We start from the raw sequence: 23681 nt of genomic DNA on the forward strand, positions 1-23681 counted from the left end.
AGAGGTGAAAGAGTTCCATTGACATTTAAACCTGGAAACTTACAATGTGAACATAGATAATATCTTGGTGGTAACAAAAGAGTGTATGTCTTGCTATGTGCAGTGTAAGTTGAAAGCCAGGGTTTTGTTTATGTCTTAACCATGTTTGCTGCTAATGGAGCTATTCTTCAAGTTCTGTGGACAAAGTGTCTTGCCCCTAATGTCTCTCCTTCTTTTATGATTTGATTTAAAAACAAAGAATTGTTGTCATGATTTCTCTCATTTGTTGTTTTTTAAATGAAATTGTTGTGCAACTTGAATATTTGCACCTCTGCATCGAATGATCAAGCACAACAGTTAATGGTGCATTGTAGTATTGTAATATATGCACAAGGAGTTACTGCTTTGATATGAATCTTGGGATTATTTTACTACACAGAATAAAAGTGCTATGTCTTTTTTCACAAAAGGAGAATACAGCTAGTGGCAGTTTTGTCAATGTTTCATCAGACATTTCAAGGCGGAGTGCAGCTTGAATGTGAATGACTGTGTTTGTTGATTCTGAATCAAGTTATACACAACGAAACATGTTACCCGACTCGACAAAGGAGAGTATTTGATGTGAAATTTTAAAGGAGGAAACATATTTATATGAAAATTTTGTATTCAGAGTTGAACAAGTAGGATCAATGCAAGAGCTCTTTTTCCATGCGCACTTTAAATGATTTATTTCCTCCACTTTCTGCTTTTCATTTCCCTGAAAACATGTTTTGTCCTCTGTGGCTAACACCCTGTTTCTCCAAATGTAAACTCCGTATATTTGTGCTCTTTTCTAATATATCCAAAATTGATTCATCTGTTACCTAACATTTCTGCTTCCTGCTGTTGATGCCTGTTCTCTTGCCCTTTGAACTTTGTTATTACTCTTTCCATTTTTTCCTTATTTTATGTTCTACTTCCTTCCTGCTAATTTTTCTTACCCAAATGTTTTCACAATCGAGTGTTGCTCTTTCTCTCTCTCTTCACGTTTCCACTTCCTGTTGTCGTCTTATGCAACCAAAAATATCCTTTTTATTGTGTGTGTGTTTGTTTGTTTGTTTGTTTGTTTTGTATGTTCTCTGTCTTGTTTTGTACCTGCCTTCTGTACACTAATTGTAACTCTGCACAACACACGGAATGCAGGAAGCACGAAAGTAGCGAGAAATAAATTGGCCGTTTTCAAGAACATGCTGAGAGATCAGGAGCATTCCTTGGACAATGGTAGGAAATTGCGCCCTCGTGTGGTACGTGGTATTGTGGCGTTGTTTCAGTAATCGGTGATATACGTGACACCTGTTGATCTAACACACTGAATTTTTTTATCTCCTGTTGGTGGATAGTTGATATCACCTGGCCATAGGTGACTTTTCCAAATATAAGCTACTGAAGAATTTCTGTTTTCATCAAAATTTGGGCAAGAATGGTTTTGATGATTTACATTGGCCTTTCATGGAGACATGTAAATAAAGACATTTGTTTCAGTTTAGTTTTACTTACTGTACGAGCTGAAATTTTCGCGGTGATTTTATTTTCGCGAATTTCGCGAATCGCCTTTGAACCGCGAAAATAACAACACGCGAAAATAACAACGTCCGAATAGATAAGTACAGTTAGACCTCGCAACCGCGAAATTAACAACACGTGAAAATGTCCTCCTAGTAGCAATTCGCGAAAATATCTGTATGTGAAAATTTCAGCTCGTACAGTATGTCTTTTTGCAACAACAACAAAAAAAATGAGAACATGAATATAATGAATTTGTAAATTAAGTGTTCTGATATAATTTTTACCAAGTTCACTCTCTGTCCTGATATACCAAAGAAACAGTAAAAAAAAACAAAAAAAAAACAAAAAAAACTATTAATAGACTAACAAATAACACCGCCTCCCTTAACCCCCCCCCCCAAAAAAAAAAAAAAAAAAATATATATATATACCCTCTATCTAACAAGCACACAAAATCTGCTTGTGCTGGATATAGTCTTTGTTTACTTTGAAGTGTAACTGGAAAAAGAGCTCATTTGCATTGTAGTAGAAAGACCAAACTGACAACCAGTCGTCACCAAATTTGGCAAGGGGGAAAAATGATTAGGTTTCAAATATTTCTAGCCTTGAATGTATTTGCAGCAAATGTGTGGAGAATCTCTATTTCACCAAGAATAGTGAATCAATTGTTTAGTTTTGGCTGATCAATCAACGATGCCATTTTCATGAGTACAGGCAGATGTGTTGATACAATCAGATTGATTTATCATACAACTTGCTGCCAAATTATCAAGCTGAAGTTGAAAATTACTCCATAGATTTTGTGCAAAGAAATGTTATGCAAATTCTTCGTCAATTAAGAAATTTGGTCCCCCTGAATTGTAGATTACTATTACAAAGGATGCAAAATTTGCTATTGGTACACTACCAGACATACATGTATGCATCGCTGATGATTGTGCAGTGTACAAATTTTGTTTCATTGTTATGACTTTATCCGGGTTCTTTGGTGGCTTAATGCAGACAATCCCTATTTAGTAGATTACCTCCCCAGTTGGGTTCTCGGCTATCAGTGCATTAGATAACATTGATTTTTTGACAAGGACAATATTTCAGTCACACTTCGTACCAGTGATTGTACTGGCAATATATATCTGATATACATACGATAACTGCACAAAAGATTATGGTGTTGGTATGTTATGATGTTATGTGTTTGGACTGGTGTATTTTGTTTGAAAGCAATTTTGAATTGCAACTGATTGACAGATTGCCCTACATCGACGTAAATAAGCATTGAATTGATCAGCGTTTTAGTAGTGGCCATGATAAAAAATCATGGGCGTACATACTCGAGCAGGGTTCGAACCTACGACCTCCTGCTCAAGTATGTACGCCCAAGATTTTTTATCATGGCTACTACTAAAACACTGATCAATTCAGTGCTTATTTACGTCAATGTAGGGCAATCTGTCAATCAGTCGCAATGAAAACACCTCGACGGAAGAATTTCATGAATTTGAACAGTTTTTGAATTGTGAAGTTATGTCTGTGAGTACAATGAGTGTGGTACATGTCTCAGTGGCGGATCCAGAGGGGGCGCACTGGGCATGCACCCCCTCTTTATTTGTTGTTAGAACAAAAGAAATAAAAAGAAAAAAAATGAGGTGAAACCTGGAAGTAGCACCAGAAATAGTTTGCCCCCCCCCCCCCTTTTATGGAATTCCTGGATTGGCCCCTGTGTCTCCCATTTCCCAGCTGTGATAGAGTTAAAGGGGAAAGGAAATACCGTATTCAAAAACTCTTTACCGATTGCTCTTATTACATGATATGTAGGCCATTGTTATCTCACATAACCAATAGGTTTCCGGACAGCATTTCATGAAACTCGGCGGTCACTGACAACCATTTTAAGCTACTGAAATCCTCGCATCTGATTGGCTGAGAGCCAATTTGTCAGTAAAATCACTGACAAGCAATTGATGAAGTGCCCTCAGAAATGCTGGAGGATCACGGGAAACTACAGCTAACCAGTAGAGACCAAAAAACAAACAAACAAAAAACAAAAGTTTTTTGAAGATTGAAAGTGACTTCTTTTTAAAGCCATTTTTGTTTTTGATATGTCAAAAGTGTGTATTTTTCTCAAATTATGATCGATGAAAACTGTATATATAATCACATTTTGCAGTCTGGAGTATTGTAGGCAAAAGAGGCCACAAATATTCCTCCAAACCTCAAATCCTGAAATATCATTTAGAGGGTGTGACTGTATTTAGTTTTGTCTGGTGTACTAAGTGACTATTACTACCATTGATTGCATGTCTGAAAAACGAAATGACTTATTAAAAGTAGAACAAAAATAATGAGGAAATACTAACATCAAGTACATTTTGTGAAAGTTGTTGGATGTTTGATATGTTGGTGTGGTGTGTTTTTCTGTTCTATTAAAAAATCAGTACATCACTTAAATGAACCTGTGAGAGACACTTGTACTTGCTAATATGCATAAACTCATCTCTTTTTTTTAGCAAAAATCAAAAACAAAAACAAATACAAAACCGAATGATGAGTTTGTGCCTGGTAATGAACCAAAACTCTTCATTGATTTTTTTTTTTTTTTCGCAACAACAATAAAACTACAATAACATGAACATATTCAATATTGTTGGCATGCTTACAGCAAGCATATAAGCAAATTATGGGAAACACATTCACACTGTAGTGATAAAAAGACACTGGAATTCTCAAGTCAGATTAAAAAAAAAATGCTTACTGATGTGTATCAGCAACAGCCAGCAAAAGAAAAAAAGAAGAAAAAAAGAAAAAGGTTCATACAACTGGTAGGAAACCAATGTATCTTGATGAATCAGTCGTAGAAGAAAACAACTACTAGTATCAGTGTGACGTGTGATTGAGTTCGGTGAATAATTTGGCAAAGGTGGAATCTTTTTCCCCCTACCGACAAGCAGTCAATGCTGGGGCCAGCTCGTCCGGTGCTGCGACGGCGCCTGGAAGCAACGGTTTTCTCTTGGAGACGTTCGGCAGACAGCAGCAGCAGTACCAGCGATCTTTCGAGGAGGGTATGCCAGCCCCTCCCCCCCCCCTTCCACCAAATGTTTACTAACCTCCGCCCACCATTATTGTTTCGTGCCCCACTCAAGTTATGATTTGATAACCCCAGTGTGTAGTGTGTCAATTATCATCCAGTTTATTAATCAACTTCAGTTTATTAATCAACGTCGGTAAGTCTGTGTCAAAAGAGAGAATGGAATGTTTAAGGTTGTGTGGACATCGCATTAGTGGTTTTATACTGAGAAATTGCAATTTTGTCTCGAAGTTGTGAGCTATCGCGATACCAACCTTGAGACTTCCTCTATATGAAAAACAATATTCTTCATTGTTATTGAGAGTGCATTATAAGGGAATGTGTCCGGAAACTAGGTTCTGAAATTTTGATATTTCACTAGCAATTAGTGGTCAGGACTTATGTTGTATTTTTATCATTCACCCCTGTAACAAAGTCATTTAATAGATGCATGTATATATCACACTCTGTAATTGGGATAGCAGTGACTTGTCCTCCCGTATGCCTAAGAATATACACGTAGGTTCGAGAATGATTTTAATTCTATCTGTTTTAGGGTAGTGCTAGTAGATTTGACCATCACTAAGGCACACTATTCATGCTGCATTTTCAACTACTTTTATGCTCATAACATCAAGTTCTTGTTATATTCTCTTGCTACAAAATCCACTGCCTCTCTCCTTGTTCACTGTTTGCTATTACTCCCCCTGTCATGTCCCGTCATGAAAGGTTCTGTCACGTTCTACCTCTTTTTCCTCAATTCTCAATTTTAGGAATCTACATCACAATCACTGGGAGGATATCCTAGGCCTATACATGTATCATGATGACTTGGTGTTTTACTGCAGACATTTCTTATCCGTCTTTGTCAATTTTTCACTTTCACATCACTGCTAATCCACTATTTTGCAATAATAGCCATTGTATATCTAGGTAATGTTATTATGTTTTATCTAGCAGTATGTGCACCAAAACATGAGCTACATGTTGTATATGCATCTATTTACAATGCCATGTGCTTTTATTAATCATATCTGCTCTCAAACTTCATTCCTACCACTCCCTTACTACCAATCCCATCCTAAACTTGCTCCTGGTGTGTTGCCATCATCCATTCGCCCCTCACCACCCCACCCCACCCCCTCCCCCCACAACCCCTCCCTTGAACTACCAAACACTCACTGTAGGGGAGTGGCTTCAGTTTACCAATGCAGCCAATATGGCTGCCGCCATGCGCCATGCCAGCCGGCAACCATCTTGTGAGGATCTTGGACCGTGGTGTAAGTCTTCAGCTCTGAGCAGAATGTTGCCAATTTGAAGAGCTTGCACGGCATGGCTGATGAAGCAATAACTGTTCATGTATATCAGCGTGGTGTCAATGCTTTTGTCTTTTTTTTTATATTGTCATGTATGAAAATCTATTTTTCTCTTTGTTTCAAACCTGCATTTCATCAGCTGAGAACCAGAAGGATGCTATCGCGTTCTTGATTTGAGCGTAAATTAAAATGAAACAATGAATTTTCATGAAATAAAAAGTTTATATTTAAACAAATCAAAAGTGGGTAAATTTATAAGCATTGTTCGAAATATAGGGTCAAAGAGTGTCCTTGTTACTGAAAATGAAAATAATTCAAAATTGACACCATAATGTAGGGGAGATTGAGCTCTACAACATGATACCAATAAACTGATGCCCACCTCCCCCCCCCCCCCCAAAAAAAAAAAAAAAAAAAATTAAAAAATAATAAATAAAAAAAATTAATAAAAATTGCAGTAAAGCCCTTTTGGTTCTCAGCAGACAATTTTTTATTTTTACAGATGGAGAGCGTATTTCTTGTAGCTCTGGAGAACACTTATTATGAGAAAACGATGGAAACTGTTATCCTGTAGGGAGGTTTTCTTTCATTTTAAGGAGGAATTGCAGAAGGAGAATGCTCAGTACCTGAGTCTCTTATTTAATGCATCAGGATTACACACTGTCTTCATGGTGATTGGAGTAGAATTCTATGTTTTTGATTCATGTCACTTTTGTTTGCCACAAAGGAAATGCATATCTTTCATTGGCTCACAAGTGTATTATTCATCAAGTACACTTCCCCCTTCATTATTTCTGTGTACCTGATCATTCTTTTTCTCTGTTCCTCTTCCTTTTATTCTTCTCATATTCTCTCTCTCTCTCTCTCTCTCTCTCTCTCAATCTTTCTCTTTATCATTTTCTCTTCTGTGAATGCACAACTTGTAATCTGTAACACAGAAAATGTTTTGACTGGTCATTCCACTTATGTTTATTTATTTGTTTTTTTCTCTTTGTTTATATTAATGCTGGCCACAAAAAAAAAAAAAAAAAATATTTGGACATGTCCAGCCATGGTCAGACAACAGTCCAGTATTGACCGTGGGTGGCTGTGGGGCAGACAGCAGGCATTTGGTACACAACATTAAATTGTTTTGGTGGACTATTATTAACCTGAATATTTTTGGTGTGAAATTCAACAATGCCTTTGAAATGGGGTGCAGGATTTTTAGTAAAGATGCAGTAGTTTTTTTTTTTTTTGTGTGTGTGTTGCTTATTATATTTTCTTTTATGAAATACTTTATCATTTAACCTTGCAATATTCTGTATTGGATGGTATCTTAAATAGTTAAAATAAAGTTTAAATGAAGATATACTAATGACAAGATTTGAGACAGATGGAAGGTTCGTAATGTCATTTGAAAAGGACAGGGATAATTCCTGATGCCCAAACCAGGCCTCGAATTACCCGGGAGGCAAAAGGCAATTTGCTGCAATGCCCTATCTACTTGCCGCAATGCCTCTCTCAAAATTGCCATGCTTACTGCAACTTTTCCTTGCTGCCCTTAAAAAGTTTTGAGAGAGAGTGCCCCTAAAACCAAAAATTGCCTGTCCCTAAAACTGGCGAAATTCGAGGCCTGCCAAACAATGCTGGCGGTATGATTGCAAACAACCTACGTTTCCAAGTTGAAATGAAAATCAGTGGATGATGAAATAAAAGAAGAAATAGGATTGCAAGGCTTATTCATTACTTTCTATTAATCTTATTGAAAGAGTACAAAGAAGAAAAACCAACCCAATCTAAATCATTTTGTATGAATTCAATTCGACCAGCCCTGGTTTTTCTTTTCTGAGCAAGTCAGAATTACAGGATTATATTTATTTTACGATCCTGCACCCATATCATCTCTCACCTACTACTAATGAACTATACTATCTTCAAGGGATGGTATAGTTTTGGCTGAGATGGGGGATTCATAGTTTTGCAAGATGATTAGAAACAACTTATGAAGTATTCAAGAGCATACAATTCTACAAGAAATTCAAAGTTTATTTGATGAAAATTGATTTTTGAAATGGCTGACATAAAAAAAAAAACCTAATTAGTCCTAATAAAAAAATGAGTCCCTCCCTCTGTTAGGAATTCTATTTGTTTCAATATTTTTTTCAGCCATTTCAAAACCAATTTTTATCCAATAAACTTTGAATTCCTCCTAGAATTGTATGCTGTTTCATATTTCACAAGAGGTTTCTCATCATCTCACAAAAAAAAGTTGGAAACCTGAAACCTCATCTCAACCAATACTATACAATTGCTTTCATATATGAATAGGTAATAACAGGATGTATTATTATGTGATACTAACATTTTTCATCATTTATATACCCTGAGTTAAGTGATTATTATTGTTCAGTCCTTTGGATATTCATGTTTTCTTGTCATTTTGACTTTGTGTTTATGGCTCGTCTTCCTGAATGATTGTGGGATTATTATTACCTCATGGTTTATTTTCTATTGTGTAATCATTTAATTCTTGTGCTTAAAAGGACTCTATAAAAGATCTTTAGAAATATTCAGAAACGAAGTAAATTAAGCTTCCATGAGGCATGATAGGCATGAGTTTCTAATCAAAAGAATGTGACTGAAAGTTTAGAATCATAGCTCTAACAATACTGTGCATGATGTGTGCATGAGCTGTGCAATTTACTTTATTACACTCCCTTAACCTTTTTTTTTTTCCATTTATTAGCCATCTCTTTTGTTTATGATTTCAAAATTCTTCATACGATGAAGACTGAAGATGTCATTTATAGCAATATAAGTGGCACGTGTCTGAAATATTCTGATTATTGCCTGTGAATATTCTTCCTTAATTTAGCAGCAATAGGAAAAAAATGTACTTCTGGAAGTATTTTTATTACAACATCAATACTTTAAAAGTATGTTCAAAAGTTTTTCCTTTAACATTTTGTTATTGGAGTTGAGTATGATTCTTTTCCTGCTCTGTAATGATCCAACTATTTTAATTGCATCAGCTTGAGTAATGAATGCATAAATGGATTAATAAATACATAGTATAATGAATGCAATACACCAAATAGGATGACTGAACAAATCTATGAATGAATGAATGAGTCATGAATGAATAAATGAATGAATAGATAAATGAATAAATGAATGAATGAATGAATGAATGAATGAATGAATGAATGAATGAATGAATGAATGAATGAATGAATAAATAAATAAATAAATAAATAAATAAATAAATAAATAAATAAATAAATAAATAAATAAATAAATAAATAAATAAATAAATAAATAAATAAATAAATAAATAAATAAATAAATAAATAAATAAATAAATAAATAAATAAACAAATTGATAGATAGCTACATTTCTTAGTAAATGAATAAGTGAATAAATATATAAATGAATAAATAGAATTCTTCATTCTGGTATATCAACCCCCCCCCCCCTTACAAATATAAAAGTATTCTATTCTACGTATGGTGATATGGGCAGTGGTACATATTGTTTTTTTATGTATAAGCAAGTGTCACTGGAGAAGGGAGCTGAATATGAGCCATGAATGAAATTACTTTGATTTACTTTTTTTGGCTTGTATCTACATGTTATTTATCAGGTTGTGTGCCAGTCTCATTGATGTTGATCAAATGTTGTGTTTTACTTTAAGACTGGACTTAAATGGTCTATGCTTTAATATATTTTTGTAGTCAGTGTTGTTTCTGTTGAACGTGAAATGTTTGTGTTATGATGAAAACAGTTTTTTTTTTCTTTTCAAAACTACTTGTTGCTGACAGTATTTGAAAGTTTCTTTTTTCTGGAGGGATATATGTGATAGTTGGTTGTGTTCAAGACATATTTGAGCACAGTTTTGCTAGTGGAGTGGAGCAACTATCTAAAAATCAAATGTGGCAGAACAGAATTATACCGTTGAAGATAATATAGAATAGATGATTGGAAAGTAGCATTTATGGAGACAATTCATTCTGCAAAACTTTCATTTCATGTAAAGGCTACTGTCCGTACACATTATTTTCCATTTTGTTCATCATTTGCATGTTTTAGTCATCTAGAAGAAATCAATAAGCTTCTCAGTTAGATGTGTGTTCCATGTACTCTAGCGAGGATTCTTAGTTCAACATGCTAAGTGTAGCTTTTCCAGGGTTGTGCTGTTCAGTTCTTAGCATCTATTTCATGTCATCAGTAATATCCATCATCATCATCATCTTCATCATCACCCTCCACCTGTGATTCCACCCACATACATGCCTCAATCAAAGATGAGGATCATTTGAGCCCTGAGTCAGCCATGACCCACGGTAGTAGAGAGTCCTCCTTCGATGATGGTAAGCCAAACATCCCCCGTGGCCAAATGGAATAATCCAGAAGTCCTAAGTGCCTGGAGCTCCAAATTATTTAATGTTATATCAGGGTGTTTGTTTTAGTTTTTGGATTTTGTTTTTATCATGAGAAAGACAATCTACATGTATACTTCCTTTTTTAAATAGGTAAAGACAATGACATATTTTTTCTTTGAGGTCATTATGGGCCAAGGCAAGAGAGATCTGTCAGAGAAATACAAAGTTAGTCATGACTGCTGACTCATCTCACTACTACTCCAATTAAAGAAGCATGACAAAGGTGCACAATATTGAAGTAAAATCAGTGTCACAACGTCGTTTGGAAGTATGAATAGTTGTGCTCAGTTGCAATTTAATAAAATTGCCTGATTAATTTTGGGAAACAAATATCTACTTCAAGAGAACTGGTCTAGTTTTGTTCTGCATGATTATCAATGCAAATTCCTATAGTTTCCTTAATTATGTAGATGAGTGTCCTTGAATTACAGTTCCCCAGTGAAGACTGCACATGCCTTAAAGTGCCATGAAAGATGTAAATAGGTCAGATGTTTGTTTTAAATACTTTTGGCTGAGAATTTGATATGAAATATACTGTCATTGAACAGTTTCCTTGTCAATACATGAAGTTGACATGTGGTCAAAAGATGATAATGGATGATAATGAAAGAGAGCAAATAGTGAATATATTCCTAATGAATTGCAGAAGCCATGATAAAGACTTTAACTGAAACTATAAATGAAATTCATCTCATGCAAAGCCACTAGTTTAGCATTTGGAGAGAGTGAGAGAGAAATAGATTTTTTCACTTGTTCACCTAGAAAGCTATCAACTTTTCTTATGTCGTTTAGCTGATGTAGTTGTGGATCACTTTGCCTACAGCAAAAATTGTAGAAATATTTCATTAACCATGCTGCTGTCATTTGCATTTTCAATTCATATAGTCTTTTCAGCCGGCGGAAGACTGAGTCCAATGTACAGGATGCCATCCGATCCCTTTTCTCATCTTCCCCCGCCTCCTCCATCCCTACTATGTGCAGCTCTCGCTCGTACCTCTTCTACCGGATTCTACCCCGAGCCTCCATCTCCTCCACCCCCTCCACCAACAGCCTCTGCTCCTCCGATCATCCCCATCTACTCCCTCCCCAACCACCTCCTCTCCCCGCCCCAGTCCTACTACCCGCCCCGCCGCCTGGTCCGGCAAGCCGCCGCGGCGTCCTCCCCCACCCTGCCCATTCGCATCATACCTCCTCCGCCCACCGATCCCCCGGAACCCCCCACTCCGGCATTCTCCCAGTCCCCACCGTTGCCATCACCTCCTCCCACTCCGCCTTCACCCCCACCACCTTTATCATCCTCCCCTCCCCTTTCTCCCTCAAGCCCCTACCGTATACCAAGGCCTAGACCCATACCACCACCTCGTCTTAATCTTCCAGACTATTAACTCACTCTATACTACGTATTACTAAACTTGGAAGTGAAGAGATGACTCTCATAGAACATGCCAAAGATTCAACCAAATATTTACTGGAACTGAAGAGTAAGATATTAAATAGTTTCCCTTCATTGAATTATTATTCTGCTTTACATGGACATTCAAACAGTTTCAGAGTCACTCAGTAGCTGACACTTATTACATTCAAAGTTCAGTATTGGATGAATTCACCCACAACTCTATTTGTAATTATACTTTCTGTCAAACTCGAACTGGCCAAAACATTTCATCGAATTGCTCGAGGCTGAATATTAATGTGACATGTCACATGCTTGCACTGGTATTTGTCTATCAGTATTTAGGAAATACAAAAATGAAAATGACACTACTAGTAATGAGCTGACATATTTTGTGCAGGCTGTGAGAAGTTGTAAGTTATCATTAAAGTCAGTTATTTTTGGTCTCAGTTTTTATTTCTTCTCATCTTTTGTTATCTTAGTAAAAGATATGAATTCTTCTTTTAGTTTCAGCTTTTATTGTTTTATGTTGACCACATTGCTTTTTGAATGTGAATTCAACTTATAGCCAATTATGTGTATATTGACTGAATTTCTCCTTCCTTCTGGTATTATAAATGGGACAATATGTGCACTCAAAGAAAAAAAACACAATATATTTATTCCATATTGTGGCTCCATGCTTATTCCCAGTGTTAGAGCTATAAATCTAGTTTTCAAAGAGGAAAATAGTCTAACTACCTCCAGTGAAGCATATTCCACCTTTTTCTTTTCAGCCATCAAAACAGGGTTTAAAGGTAGGGAATCCCATTTGCATGCCTTAAATGAAGAGTTGTATAAATACATTGGTATGTTGAAGAGAGTATCATGTTAGAAACTCCCATAAAGTATTGAAAGTGGAAGGTAACATTTAGTATATTTTTATTGACCGTTAGATTTTGAATTGAATTTTTTTCGGGGCTCACCGTAAATTCCAGTACATTACTAGGCTACCTTTGCAGACCCATGCACTGCATGTGTGTCCATCATGTTTTTTTTTTTTGTGAAGAAAGTTCATCAAAACTTACAAACATTTCTATAATATGCATTCTTGCCACACACTCTATATGTTATTACATCAGCTCTTATACTTTTAGATTTGTGTTTATAGATAAAAAAAAAATACAGAAGACTGCAACAAAAAGGCTTAAGTGTGGCTGACACACAGAACTACTGAGTAGTTGAGTTTTGTGCATTATTCAAATTGTAGATAACTGCTGACTTCCAAATTTCTCAGCAGTGGCCTAAACAAGTCCCCTGAGGTTCATATTTAATGTTTTGCTGCATTTTGGGAGGTCTGTAAAAGGTATCCCCTACCTTTAAAACTCCTCAATCTTCTACATCTGTTTACCTGTCTATGTAGCTTAACATTCAATACCAAGCCATCCCTTTCCATTAGGCTCATCTTTTACTATTCCACTGATATTTTTAATCTTTGTAAGAATGGATTCAGTTCAAATTTTCCCTTTCCTGTCTCCCACCTCTACTCCTTGGTTATGTCTTCCACTTCTATTATTTCCACATATGTGTATTTAATTGTTTATTTATTTATTTATTCATTTATTCATTTATTCATTTATTTACTCATCTACCTGGTTATTAATTTATTAATTTATCCATCTACCCATTAATCTGTTTATTCATTTATTTATATACCCATCAACCCAATTATTCATTTATCTATATACCCATTTACCTATTTATTGATTTATTCATCTACCTACACCTATATTTATTCATCTATTTATCTACCTATTTACCTGCATTTTAAATCTATTTTTTAAACATATTTATCTACTTACTCAGTATATTTTCTTAAATGCATTGTCAAAGATGCTCTTTTTTTTTTGCAGTCCATGGTACCATCTTTGCTCATTTCATTCTTTAACCCATCCTATCTTATTTCCATTCTTATATCCTTCATCCTTACTCTCCTTGATCTCTCCCCCCCCCCATCGCCCCTCCCTCCCCATCGCCCCTCCCTCCCCCTCCAACCCGACCCAGCTTCCATTGCATGCATCAACCAGAGCCTTCCGTTCTTTCACCATAGTATCATTGTACGTGTATACCTCCTTTGTCCATGCTCTGTGATGCATGCCCTTTGTTGCCATGGCAACAAGCGCAGCCAGTCTCATGCAAATGCCAACCTCATCTTAGACCACTCGTCTCCGGCGAGCATCATCCAGCAGGGTAGGCATCATCCCATCATGCTCCTTGATGCCTCTTGAATATCCATGGTGTTGAGAGGTATGAAGACCCCATGCTAAGGGATTCCATGTATATTCTTCCAGGGAAGTTCTCATATTTATTCAAAATGAATACATGTATCAATTTTGATGATGATGAAGTTGTTAGGCGGTGACTTGTTGCATCATGCATACGCATGATTTTTATATTATTATTATTGGAACTATATATCGATCTATTGATTTTGCTTTGGTCTGTATCTATATTCAGTTCTGATGTATATTACCTGCTGTCCTTGTATTTCTCAACTTTTCGTGGATTGCTGGAGAACTGGATATTAAGTTTTGTAACATCAAGGACATCAGCCCACATGACACATCAAATTTGTGTCTTTTTTTTCTCCAACTTGCAGAAAAACTTTTTCATTTTCTGGATTGTCTGAAATGTGATTTCTTCCCCTGATGAATGGATTTCATTTCTCGCAGTACAGGGGAATGTGGAAGTACCGAGGTGTATGCTTATGTTGACTTTCTGTCAATCATCTCCTTCTCCACCAGGCTACCCGAAGAACATGCAACCGAACCTTCCACCGATCGAGAGTCCTCAGTACTACCCGCAGGGCTCGGCCTACTATGACGGCCCGCCCCGTGGGCCAAGCTACCACGGTGGGCCAAGTTACCCCGGTGGGCCCAGCAGAAATGCCCCCCAGAGGCAGTCGATGAACATGTACGAGTACAACACCAGGTACAAGCAGGCCTTCTGAGGGGCGCGAGGAGGAAGCAGAGGACCAGTCCCATTAGGACCAAACCACAAGGGGCGTGGCACATTAGTAGTAATGTGGACCCTACCTCTTTAATCAGTGACCCTTAAGTGTTGTGAAGTGATTTGTCATAGAGTTACAATGACTAGTGATTAGGGAGAAATAGATCATAAACATCTCATCTCAAGCTACAAGCAGTAGATGGAAATTAGTGCAAAATTTGCATATACTCCTTTACAAACAAATTACGAAATTGTGAGTGCTAAACTTAACCACACAAAAAATATGTTGAATTGCTAAGTGATGGATGTTTCTTTATAACGGTTTGCAATAGTTGTAAGCATCTTCGCTGTGGTGATTATATCAATATGAGTTCTATATCAGTAGGGTGTGTCACACTAAGATTATTGTGCTGTCAATGATCAATTTTAGTTGCATACCATTAGAAAAACTTTTTGTTAGAAAAAAAATGCATCATTTTTATGATCTATGCAAAGAAAGGCACAACAAGATGAATTTGTATGCTTACATCAGTTGGTTAAAATGTCATTGATAGATGTGGGAGACTTGATTCATAAGGATGAACATTAAGGGGAAAAAATAAATTCAGGCAGTGTGAGGTTTTTGAATGCTTCGTTGTTATTCTTAAAGATTTATTTGTGCAATTACAAGCATGAAGATAGTGACTGCAGAAGATGAACACTCTGAAGGCCACTGTTTCACATGGTCATCAACATCATGTATCTAAGCATATTGCTACTGGTAGTAACAAGGGTACACAAAAGTAGTGCTCAGTGCAGATACCTGAGATTTTGTGTTTGTCTGAAACGAGTGTGTAGAAAAAAGTCATATTTGCCACAGGTGTGTACTTGTAACGATGTTTAGTACTATTCTTTGTGTTCCTGTTCTCTATCTGAATAAGATACATCAGTTCACAGGGGCAGATCCAGGAATTCTGTAAAGAGGGGGCGCCTATACAAAATTAAAGGGGGGCACATGCACCCCACCCCCAATTTTTTCTTTTTATTTCTTCTGTTTTCATCAAAAAATAACAAATAAATGGGGGGGGGGGGGAGGGCATGTGCCCAGTGCATCCCTGCCTGGATCCACCTCTGGTTCAGCTCATTTTAACAATGACATGGCATTTTCTTATCTCATTTTACAAATTGAAGACAGACAGGAAAGGTAGAGAAACTTGAGCATGAGCTTGGGATATGCAGTACTTTTCAAAAATGAATAAGATGTGTGTTGTGTTTGTGTGTTGAGTAGGTGTACAGTTTGTCTTTAAAAGAAGTTGTGCAGCACTTTTCGCGTCTTGTATTGACTTTGAGTGATGTGCACATGTCAGGGATTCTTTTTTTTTTATCTATTAAAAAGATATATGATTGATATGTCACTGTGTAGATTATCCAAGATTATGGAAGACTATCCAATGTATGGTACTTAGTATACTACTCTGTATGTATTCGTACAAGATTATGTGTGGACCGTTGTTTAAGAGAATCCTCTGAATATTTGCAATTAGATGAACAAAAAACAGAAAGAGAGATCTGGAATAAGAGAAATGAAAGAAGAATGGATTGAGGATAGAGCATAAAGAGAGATGGTCTCTTTTCATTGTAGACTTGTTTGTTTTGTATAAATGTTTTCATCTAAGTTTGAAATCGAGAGCCTGGTATCAACTGAAGATGTAGAAGAGAGTACACAAAATGTAATGACTTATGTGTTGGGTTTTTTTTTTTCTTTTTTTTTGTCTGAAAACTTTGAGGAGCAAGGCAATGTTGAAGGAACAAATATACATAGAAAATGAGTGGTAACGTGATTTAGGTTTGCATGACTCAGCGTGAGTAGGGTTTTTTTATTGAAAAAAAAAAAGAGAGGGAAAGAGAGATAGTAATGAAGGCAAGATGAGACAGAGATGTTGTCCCCCTCCCCATATGGACATTTGCCCCCCCACCAATTGGACACTTGCCCATTGATTTTACTTGCCCATTAATTCTACTTGCCCAGAGGTGGATTTTGCTTCTCCCAATCAAGTAGCCATTTGGCTGTGGCTTACTGCACCCTCAGAGAGCAGAGAGGGAGAGGCAATGAAGAAAAAGGAAGTGATGTACACTCAGCAAAAAAAGAAAGTAAACACTTTTTCGAGTTCATCTTTCTCATAGACTATTTTGCTAATAATGGTGTTTAATATACCATGTTAGAGGTAATTTAATTGGCTATAAACCCAGTAGGTCAATAAGAATGGAAACTTTACGCATGAGTGAACACATTCGTTTTTCTCTTCCAAGGCACAAAAGTAAAAATTGCAAAAATGGGCAAGTTGTTATTCAAGCGTGTATGCTCTTCCATATAACAATGAGAACAAAAGACAAATTCAACACAATAAAAATGCAAATTAATTTGCAAAACTCAGCCTTTGATCTCTATAATGTCTCTGTAACTGTCCAAAGAAAAAGAAAGACAAAAAAGTAAGAAATAGAAAAATCTTCTGTCAAATCTGTAGTCAAAAGACATAAGAAAAAAGTAATGGTAACAAAGAAGGTTAAATTTTAAGTGTTATTCCAAATTAAGAAAATTTGAAATAATGTTTGGTTCTTAAATTTGTTTCATGCATTCTTAAATTTCTTAATCAAAAGGTGAAATGAAGAAATTTCATTGATTTTATCACCTTTGCAGCTTACTCCCTATGTCATTTCAAGTTTGAATTGATAGAAAATTCTTATGTTCCACCCTCAGTTTCCTCACTATGTTTTTGTTGTAGAATATAAAGAGAAATGAGGGGACGGAAACTTATTTCTGCTATTTCATTCATGTCCCTCATTGCATTAAATCTGTCTTTTGTTATCGTTGCTATCTTGGAAGGCATTTGCAAATGAATTTCAATATGTCCAATTTTTGCAATTTTTACTTTTCTGCCTTGGAGGGCAAAAATGAATGTATCCACTCATGCATAAAATTTCCCTTTATATAAACCTACCAGGATTATAGCCATTTAAATAATCTTTGATATCGGGTATATGATACAATGATTTCCATCAAAATCTTCTATGAAAAATATTAACTGGAAAAAGTGTTTACTTTTTTTTTCTGAGAGATGAATGCCAATTTGGATGGACATTTGTGATCTTTTTACTCTTGAAGTTACATGTTGATATGTATGTAGTGTTATTGTAGAAGGGCCCATTATTTCACAAACTTTGGACACAGGTACAAGCCCACTGTCATAGCACCCATACTGTCACAGATTTCAACACTGCCAATATAATAATAAGTATTATTATTATTATTATTATTATTATTACTGCCAATATCAATGCTAGTGATGTGTTTACTTCGCTAATGCAAACTGACAAAGTATGCATGCATTCCTTTTGATGATGCATGAGTGATTAGGTGTCAGCATTATTCAGCAGGTAACATCGGATGCAATCCATCCATCAAACTGGGTTATTCATCTTGAGGTAGACTATAATATCTCTGCATTGTCATTTTAACAGCATGCATATACATGTACTACTAAACTTGCCCAACTATTTCTCACAAATTCAAGCATGTCACTTATTCAGCTCTTCAGAATTCTCAGTAAAAGACAGATTCCTAGTAATCGGGATTTCACTTTTGAAATTTTGAATACTTCAGCATTGACCAACATTTGCTCTTAATCCCAAGATGATAATTTGGTATATCTTTCTTCAGCAATTAAAAAAGAAAGCACTGATATTAAATGCAAGGGTTTTGCCATACTTGTCCCATATCAATGATTACTAAAGAGGGCAAAAACATATCCTTCTTGCTACAATGGTTGTTATGTATATTTGAAGGGTTTGTTTGCAAAAACTGATAAGTCCATTTTTGAAGATTTTGAAGTATGATCTCTGTCATGAAGTACAAAATAATACCTTTTAAATAATATATTGGTCACTACTAATTATACAGGTATATTCTTTAAGTTATGGTCAAAAGAAGCAAAAATTTTCTTATTATTCTCCTTATTTTTCTTGACCATTTATCGCAAATATCTCCATTTGGCAAATATGGACTTATCGGTTTTTGCCAACAAACTCTTCATTTTTATAATTGCTATATTGGTATGTAGCTTTTACTACTGTACACTTTTTCCCTTCCTTTGACTGATGTTCTAATGTAGGCATCAATCTGATCAAGCCATGATGCTTTGTTTAATTTGTATAATGTACCGGCAGGTGTGAATGTGCTTTGATCATACAATTCTTATTTCATGCTTGTTTTTACCATGACAGAAATTGCATTTCAGCCTGTTATTTGGATTTTTTTTTTTCTGTCTTAGTCATTGTATAGTTCAGGCAACATTTAAGTTCAACTCTTTATATGTTTAGGTTGGATTTAAGAAATCGAGTGAAATCACATATGTATGGAATAGTAGCAGTTTTTATCAACATCAAACTGAAAGTAAGAAAGCTGTAGGACTTAAATATTTGTGCACATATTTACACACAAAAAAAACCCCACACAAAACAAAAGAAACCAGCAACCATGTACAAAGAGATTTGTCAAAGCATCACAAGTTTATTGACCTACACACAATTTTTCACAGAGTACTTTTTTCTTTTTCTTGACATCTGAGCACAAAGAAAAACTCATATCATTCTTTGCATCAAATCATCTAAGCTGCTTAATGGACCAAAAAGAAGATTTCTGTAACATTTTTTGTGTACAAACCAGTGAAAACTGGAGTTTGTAAGCCTCATGTAATTTGCATGTGTGCAACCAATACCAACCAATACCAACCATTACCAACTGTCAATGATAGCATGTGTAACATTAAGATTCCATATTAAAACTTAAGTCTTATTCCATGTCTGATTTGATAGAAACTTTAACCATTCTCTTAGAGTGAATTAGTTGTCAGCTCTCATTGTTATAGCCAACACGAACATGGAGTTGCCCTTTGCACAAGATGTATATTTCAATTTGTAGTTGTCATTTATGTCTTGTTGATTTAATGAAAAAAAAAATCCCACTACTCTGAGGGGCTTCAGGAACAGAACATTTCCTCAATATATTCAGATATTCATTGGAATTCAAATACAGTGTATTGCCAAATCTAATTCTGAATAATTTTAGTGTTTTGACAATAGCTGATGCATCAATGCACCAAAAGAAAGAATTTAAGTGTGCAAATATATATTTTTTTTATATGTATACAGGGAACTTCTCCACTTATGGCATAGTTCATAGTAGCTTTAATAGCAAGCTTCAATTCATTTTGTTTAATGAATTAGTTATGTTTCATGAAAATCTTTTACTGTATAATATTTGGATAGGTGTCTTTTGGATGCAGACCGATTGATGGGAATTGATAATTATGTTAATAAGATAACTATTGTACTCAAATCTTTTGATGCAGGAAGTAGAATATATATTGCAGGTTGAGTATATGATTTGATCTGTAAAATGAGTAAAAAAAAAAAATCATTAAAGTATGATAACAATCATATTTCATATGGGGGAAAAGTACATGTTGAATTCACCAGTTTGTGTGTAACCATGTAGAAATGACTCTCATCTTTTTTCCTTCCTTACTGTTAAAGAGAAAGACAATACTGTTAATCAATGATAGTTATTTGAAGCTGTTCATTTATGCTATGTTAAATATAATTATGCATATATGTTACACAGACCCACAATGTATTTGACCCAAGAAGGCAGATTGCATATGAGCCTACAGTATTGGTCACATGAGATTGTGCCTTTAAGATATTTATATGAAGTATATGTGTTGGGGATTAAGGGACTTTCATTAACTCGCAGTTTTGCATATTTTTTAGGAGTTATTTTGTTTACTTCATAGACCTACAGTTAACTAAAGATTACTTCAATTTCACAGTTGTCGTATGTCTATATATTGCTTTATTATCATATGCTATTATTTTGTGTGTATCACAGTGTGTGTTGTAATCGGGATATACAGTAAAGATGGCACAGACATAATATGTCTGTGCCATCTTTATGTGCTTTAAGCATCAAGTGGCTTGAAACTTATGAAAATAAAGCATAGAATGAAAGCCGCGGGTTCTTTTCATCATTTACATGACTGGCCTGACTCTTATATATCCTGTGTATAGTGAAAACTCATGTTGTTAAAGCAGAATTTGCCCCAAGTGTACACATGGATTGAGTGAATGCAGCAATATTAAATAGTAGAACACATCAGTAAAAGTTTGAGGAAAATCAGACAATCCATTCAAAAGTTATGAATTTTTTAAATTTTGGTGACAAGATGGCTGGATCAGAAGACTACTACAGATGATAACAAGAAAAGTATATGAATTTTTAGCATGCATTAGGCATAAATATTCACACCTGAATGACCTGCGCCATAAAGCCCAAAATAACAACAAAAACATCACATATGAACTACCTCATAAACAAAATATAATTTCATATGAAAAATACATTTTCTCTGGACTTCTTACTGTCAAGGATAATATTATTCTGAAAGAGGCAAGTCTAGTGCTCTTTCATTACACTAGAAAAATGAAAATATGTTGAATTTTTCTTTGTATAATAGAGCATAGTGATGTCATGATCTGTAGTAGTCTTCTGATCCAGTAGTCTTGACACCAAAACTTAAAAAATTCACAACTTTTGAACAGATTTTCTGATTTTCCTCAAACTTTCACTGATGTATTCTACTAATATTGCTGCATTCACTCATTTCAGATGTATAGTTAGGGTAAATTCCCCTGTAATTCCCTTCATCATGTAAAGAAAGATGCTTGAGAATAGATGCAGAGACTGCATCTTCTACTTCTGGTGGGAGATCTCCCGCTTTAAGGCCATTTTTCTGTTAAAATCCTTCTTGAGTTTGAATTTCTCCTGCTCTGGCTGTGTGTCTATCTCCCCCTTAAGATGTATTTTTTCCCACTTGAAATTTTGTTTTCTACTGCCCAACATAATTATATAGCTTTGTCATGTATGTTTAAGAATAAGGCTAAGATAGCACCAAAGAGCATCTATATGTGTGACCCTGCACCACAAAACAAACAAAAAGTCGCCAGACATGGATTTCTAGTTAAGGACATATTCTGAAAGAGCAGACTCTAAGCTTTAAAATGATCTATAACTCAGTTTAAATGGACTCTCCTAACCTATCAAAATATTGGAAAGAAAGCGCACACTCTGGAAAAGTGTGAACCAAGAAAAGAGGCTCTGAAGTATACAGGGTCTATCTGTCTATTCAAGCGCTTAATCTTTACCCAACCGTGCTAGCTGTGCGATGAATGGGACAAAAACAGGATGTTAACCATTGGGACAACAACAATGAAGGGATTATTAGATTTAATTGAAATTGAGCATGCTCTATTAACACATTCTGTCCATGATTAATGCCAACTTTCAAAGCAGTAGCGTTATCCCTTCAAAAGTTATCAGACTTGAAAGTGAAGAGTGTGCAAAGGGTTATCACCAATGAAAAGGGGCCTCTAAGACATACCTGATCTCATTACTCTACAAAAAAGGGTTGTAGAAAAACTACTGAAAATGCACTTTCCCATTCATTTTATGATCCCAAACTTAAGAATGATGTAGTAGAAGGGTAGCTCTTTAAGAAAATATGAAAAACTAAATATTGACTAGGTTGACCCGTTTCACCTTTTTTGAGTCCTTGCGTACGTGAAATCAAAGGGTGCGACTTTTTGTTCGTTTTGTGATGCACGGTCACATATAACTCTAAAGCTTCCGCAGCCCTGAAGTGGGCCTTGGACTTCAGCCATATATCATATATTATCTCTCTCTCTCTCTCTCTCTCTCTCTCTCTCTCTATATATATATATATATATATATATATATATATACATTGTATGTACATTGTATATATATATATATATATATATATATATATATATATATATATATATATAAAAGCATACATATATGTTTATGTATACATATTTATATACATGAGAATATATGAGGTTCTGCATCAGTGTGTAGATATCGAAGAAATTAGAGTCAAATGAAAACACTGCTGGAGTCAAAAATTTTGTCTCCTGCACTTCTTTTATTTTACTCTATTAGAATTTCTTCAATATCTATAAACATACATACACACACACACATATACATATTATACATGGGTATTTCATACTGGGAGTGTGAGAAGTGATGAAGATATCATGATGCTGTGATGAAAACCTTCATCAATAATCACGTGTTTTGGATAATGATAGATAATAGTGGTAATTATATGATTAGTATAATATATTCATCATCATCATCATCATCATGCACTATAGTTGCTACTGTTGCAAGTACAACTGCCAAAGTGGAGTGATAGTTATCTCACTGGTCTGTGTACCATGCCATTGAATTTTTATACTACTCAACTTTTTTTTCATGCCACCAACACTAGCACTAGCTATCACTACTCATTTGAAACTCCTTTGTACTGCAGGTGAAAAATTAAAGCATGACATATCTTATCAAATAACTGAAGAAATTCCCAAGTTTGTTCACTACAAACATCATATAGTGACAACCACAAAATTTGAAATGAACAATTTTATGTCACAGTATAAGTATACATTACTGAGAAAAAGATTAATTAATGTACATACTAGTGTCTTACTATGAATCACATGAGTCACTACTTTCATGAAGTATTCATGGTTCATGGAATAGATCATATCCGAAGCTATTCTTTAGGTTTTCCAAAACTGAAGTGCATTTGCAATGATAAAACTTGACGAGGAAGCGCAATACAAGATTGTATGGACGTTAGCAGTACTAGTCATTGATAAAAAATATTCGACTCAAATTCGCCTTTTTTTTTTCTTCGAAGATACCATTAATAGCGTGCACTCAAAACTTAGATAGCTAGCTATCTTCACTGTTTCTACAGTGTAATTGCATGCATGTGATGCAGTGCTAAGCCGCCCGAACTGTGCATGCAGAGCGCGCAGTGTACATGAACAACACTGTATTATCAAT

General features: G+C 35.3%; 1 protein-coding gene across 1 annotated transcript in view; it reads left to right on the forward strand.

Moving 5' to 3' along the window:
• Positions 1–11714, forward strand: part of LOC140241964 (prominin-1-A-like) — a 104319-nt gene extending 92605 nt beyond the window's left edge. The window contains exons 22-27 of the mRNA XM_072321710.1: positions 1162–1239; positions 4473–4583; positions 5776–5872; positions 6964–7016; positions 10192–10257; positions 11215–11714. Coding sequence (XP_072177811.1) covers positions 1162–1239; positions 4473–4583; positions 5776–5872; positions 6964–7016; positions 10192–10257; positions 11215–11714 — 905 coding nt within the window. The remainder of the gene's footprint in view (positions 1–1161; positions 1240–4472; positions 4584–5775; positions 5873–6963; positions 7017–10191; positions 10258–11214) is intronic.
• The last annotated feature ends 11967 nt before the right edge of the window (positions 11715–23681 follow it).

This window comes from Diadema setosum, chromosome 18 (genome assembly GCF_964275005.1).
Source record: "Diadema setosum chromosome 18, eeDiaSeto1, whole genome shotgun sequence".
Lineage (NCBI taxonomy): Eukaryota > Metazoa > Echinodermata > Echinoidea > Diadematoida > Diadematidae > Diadema > Diadema setosum.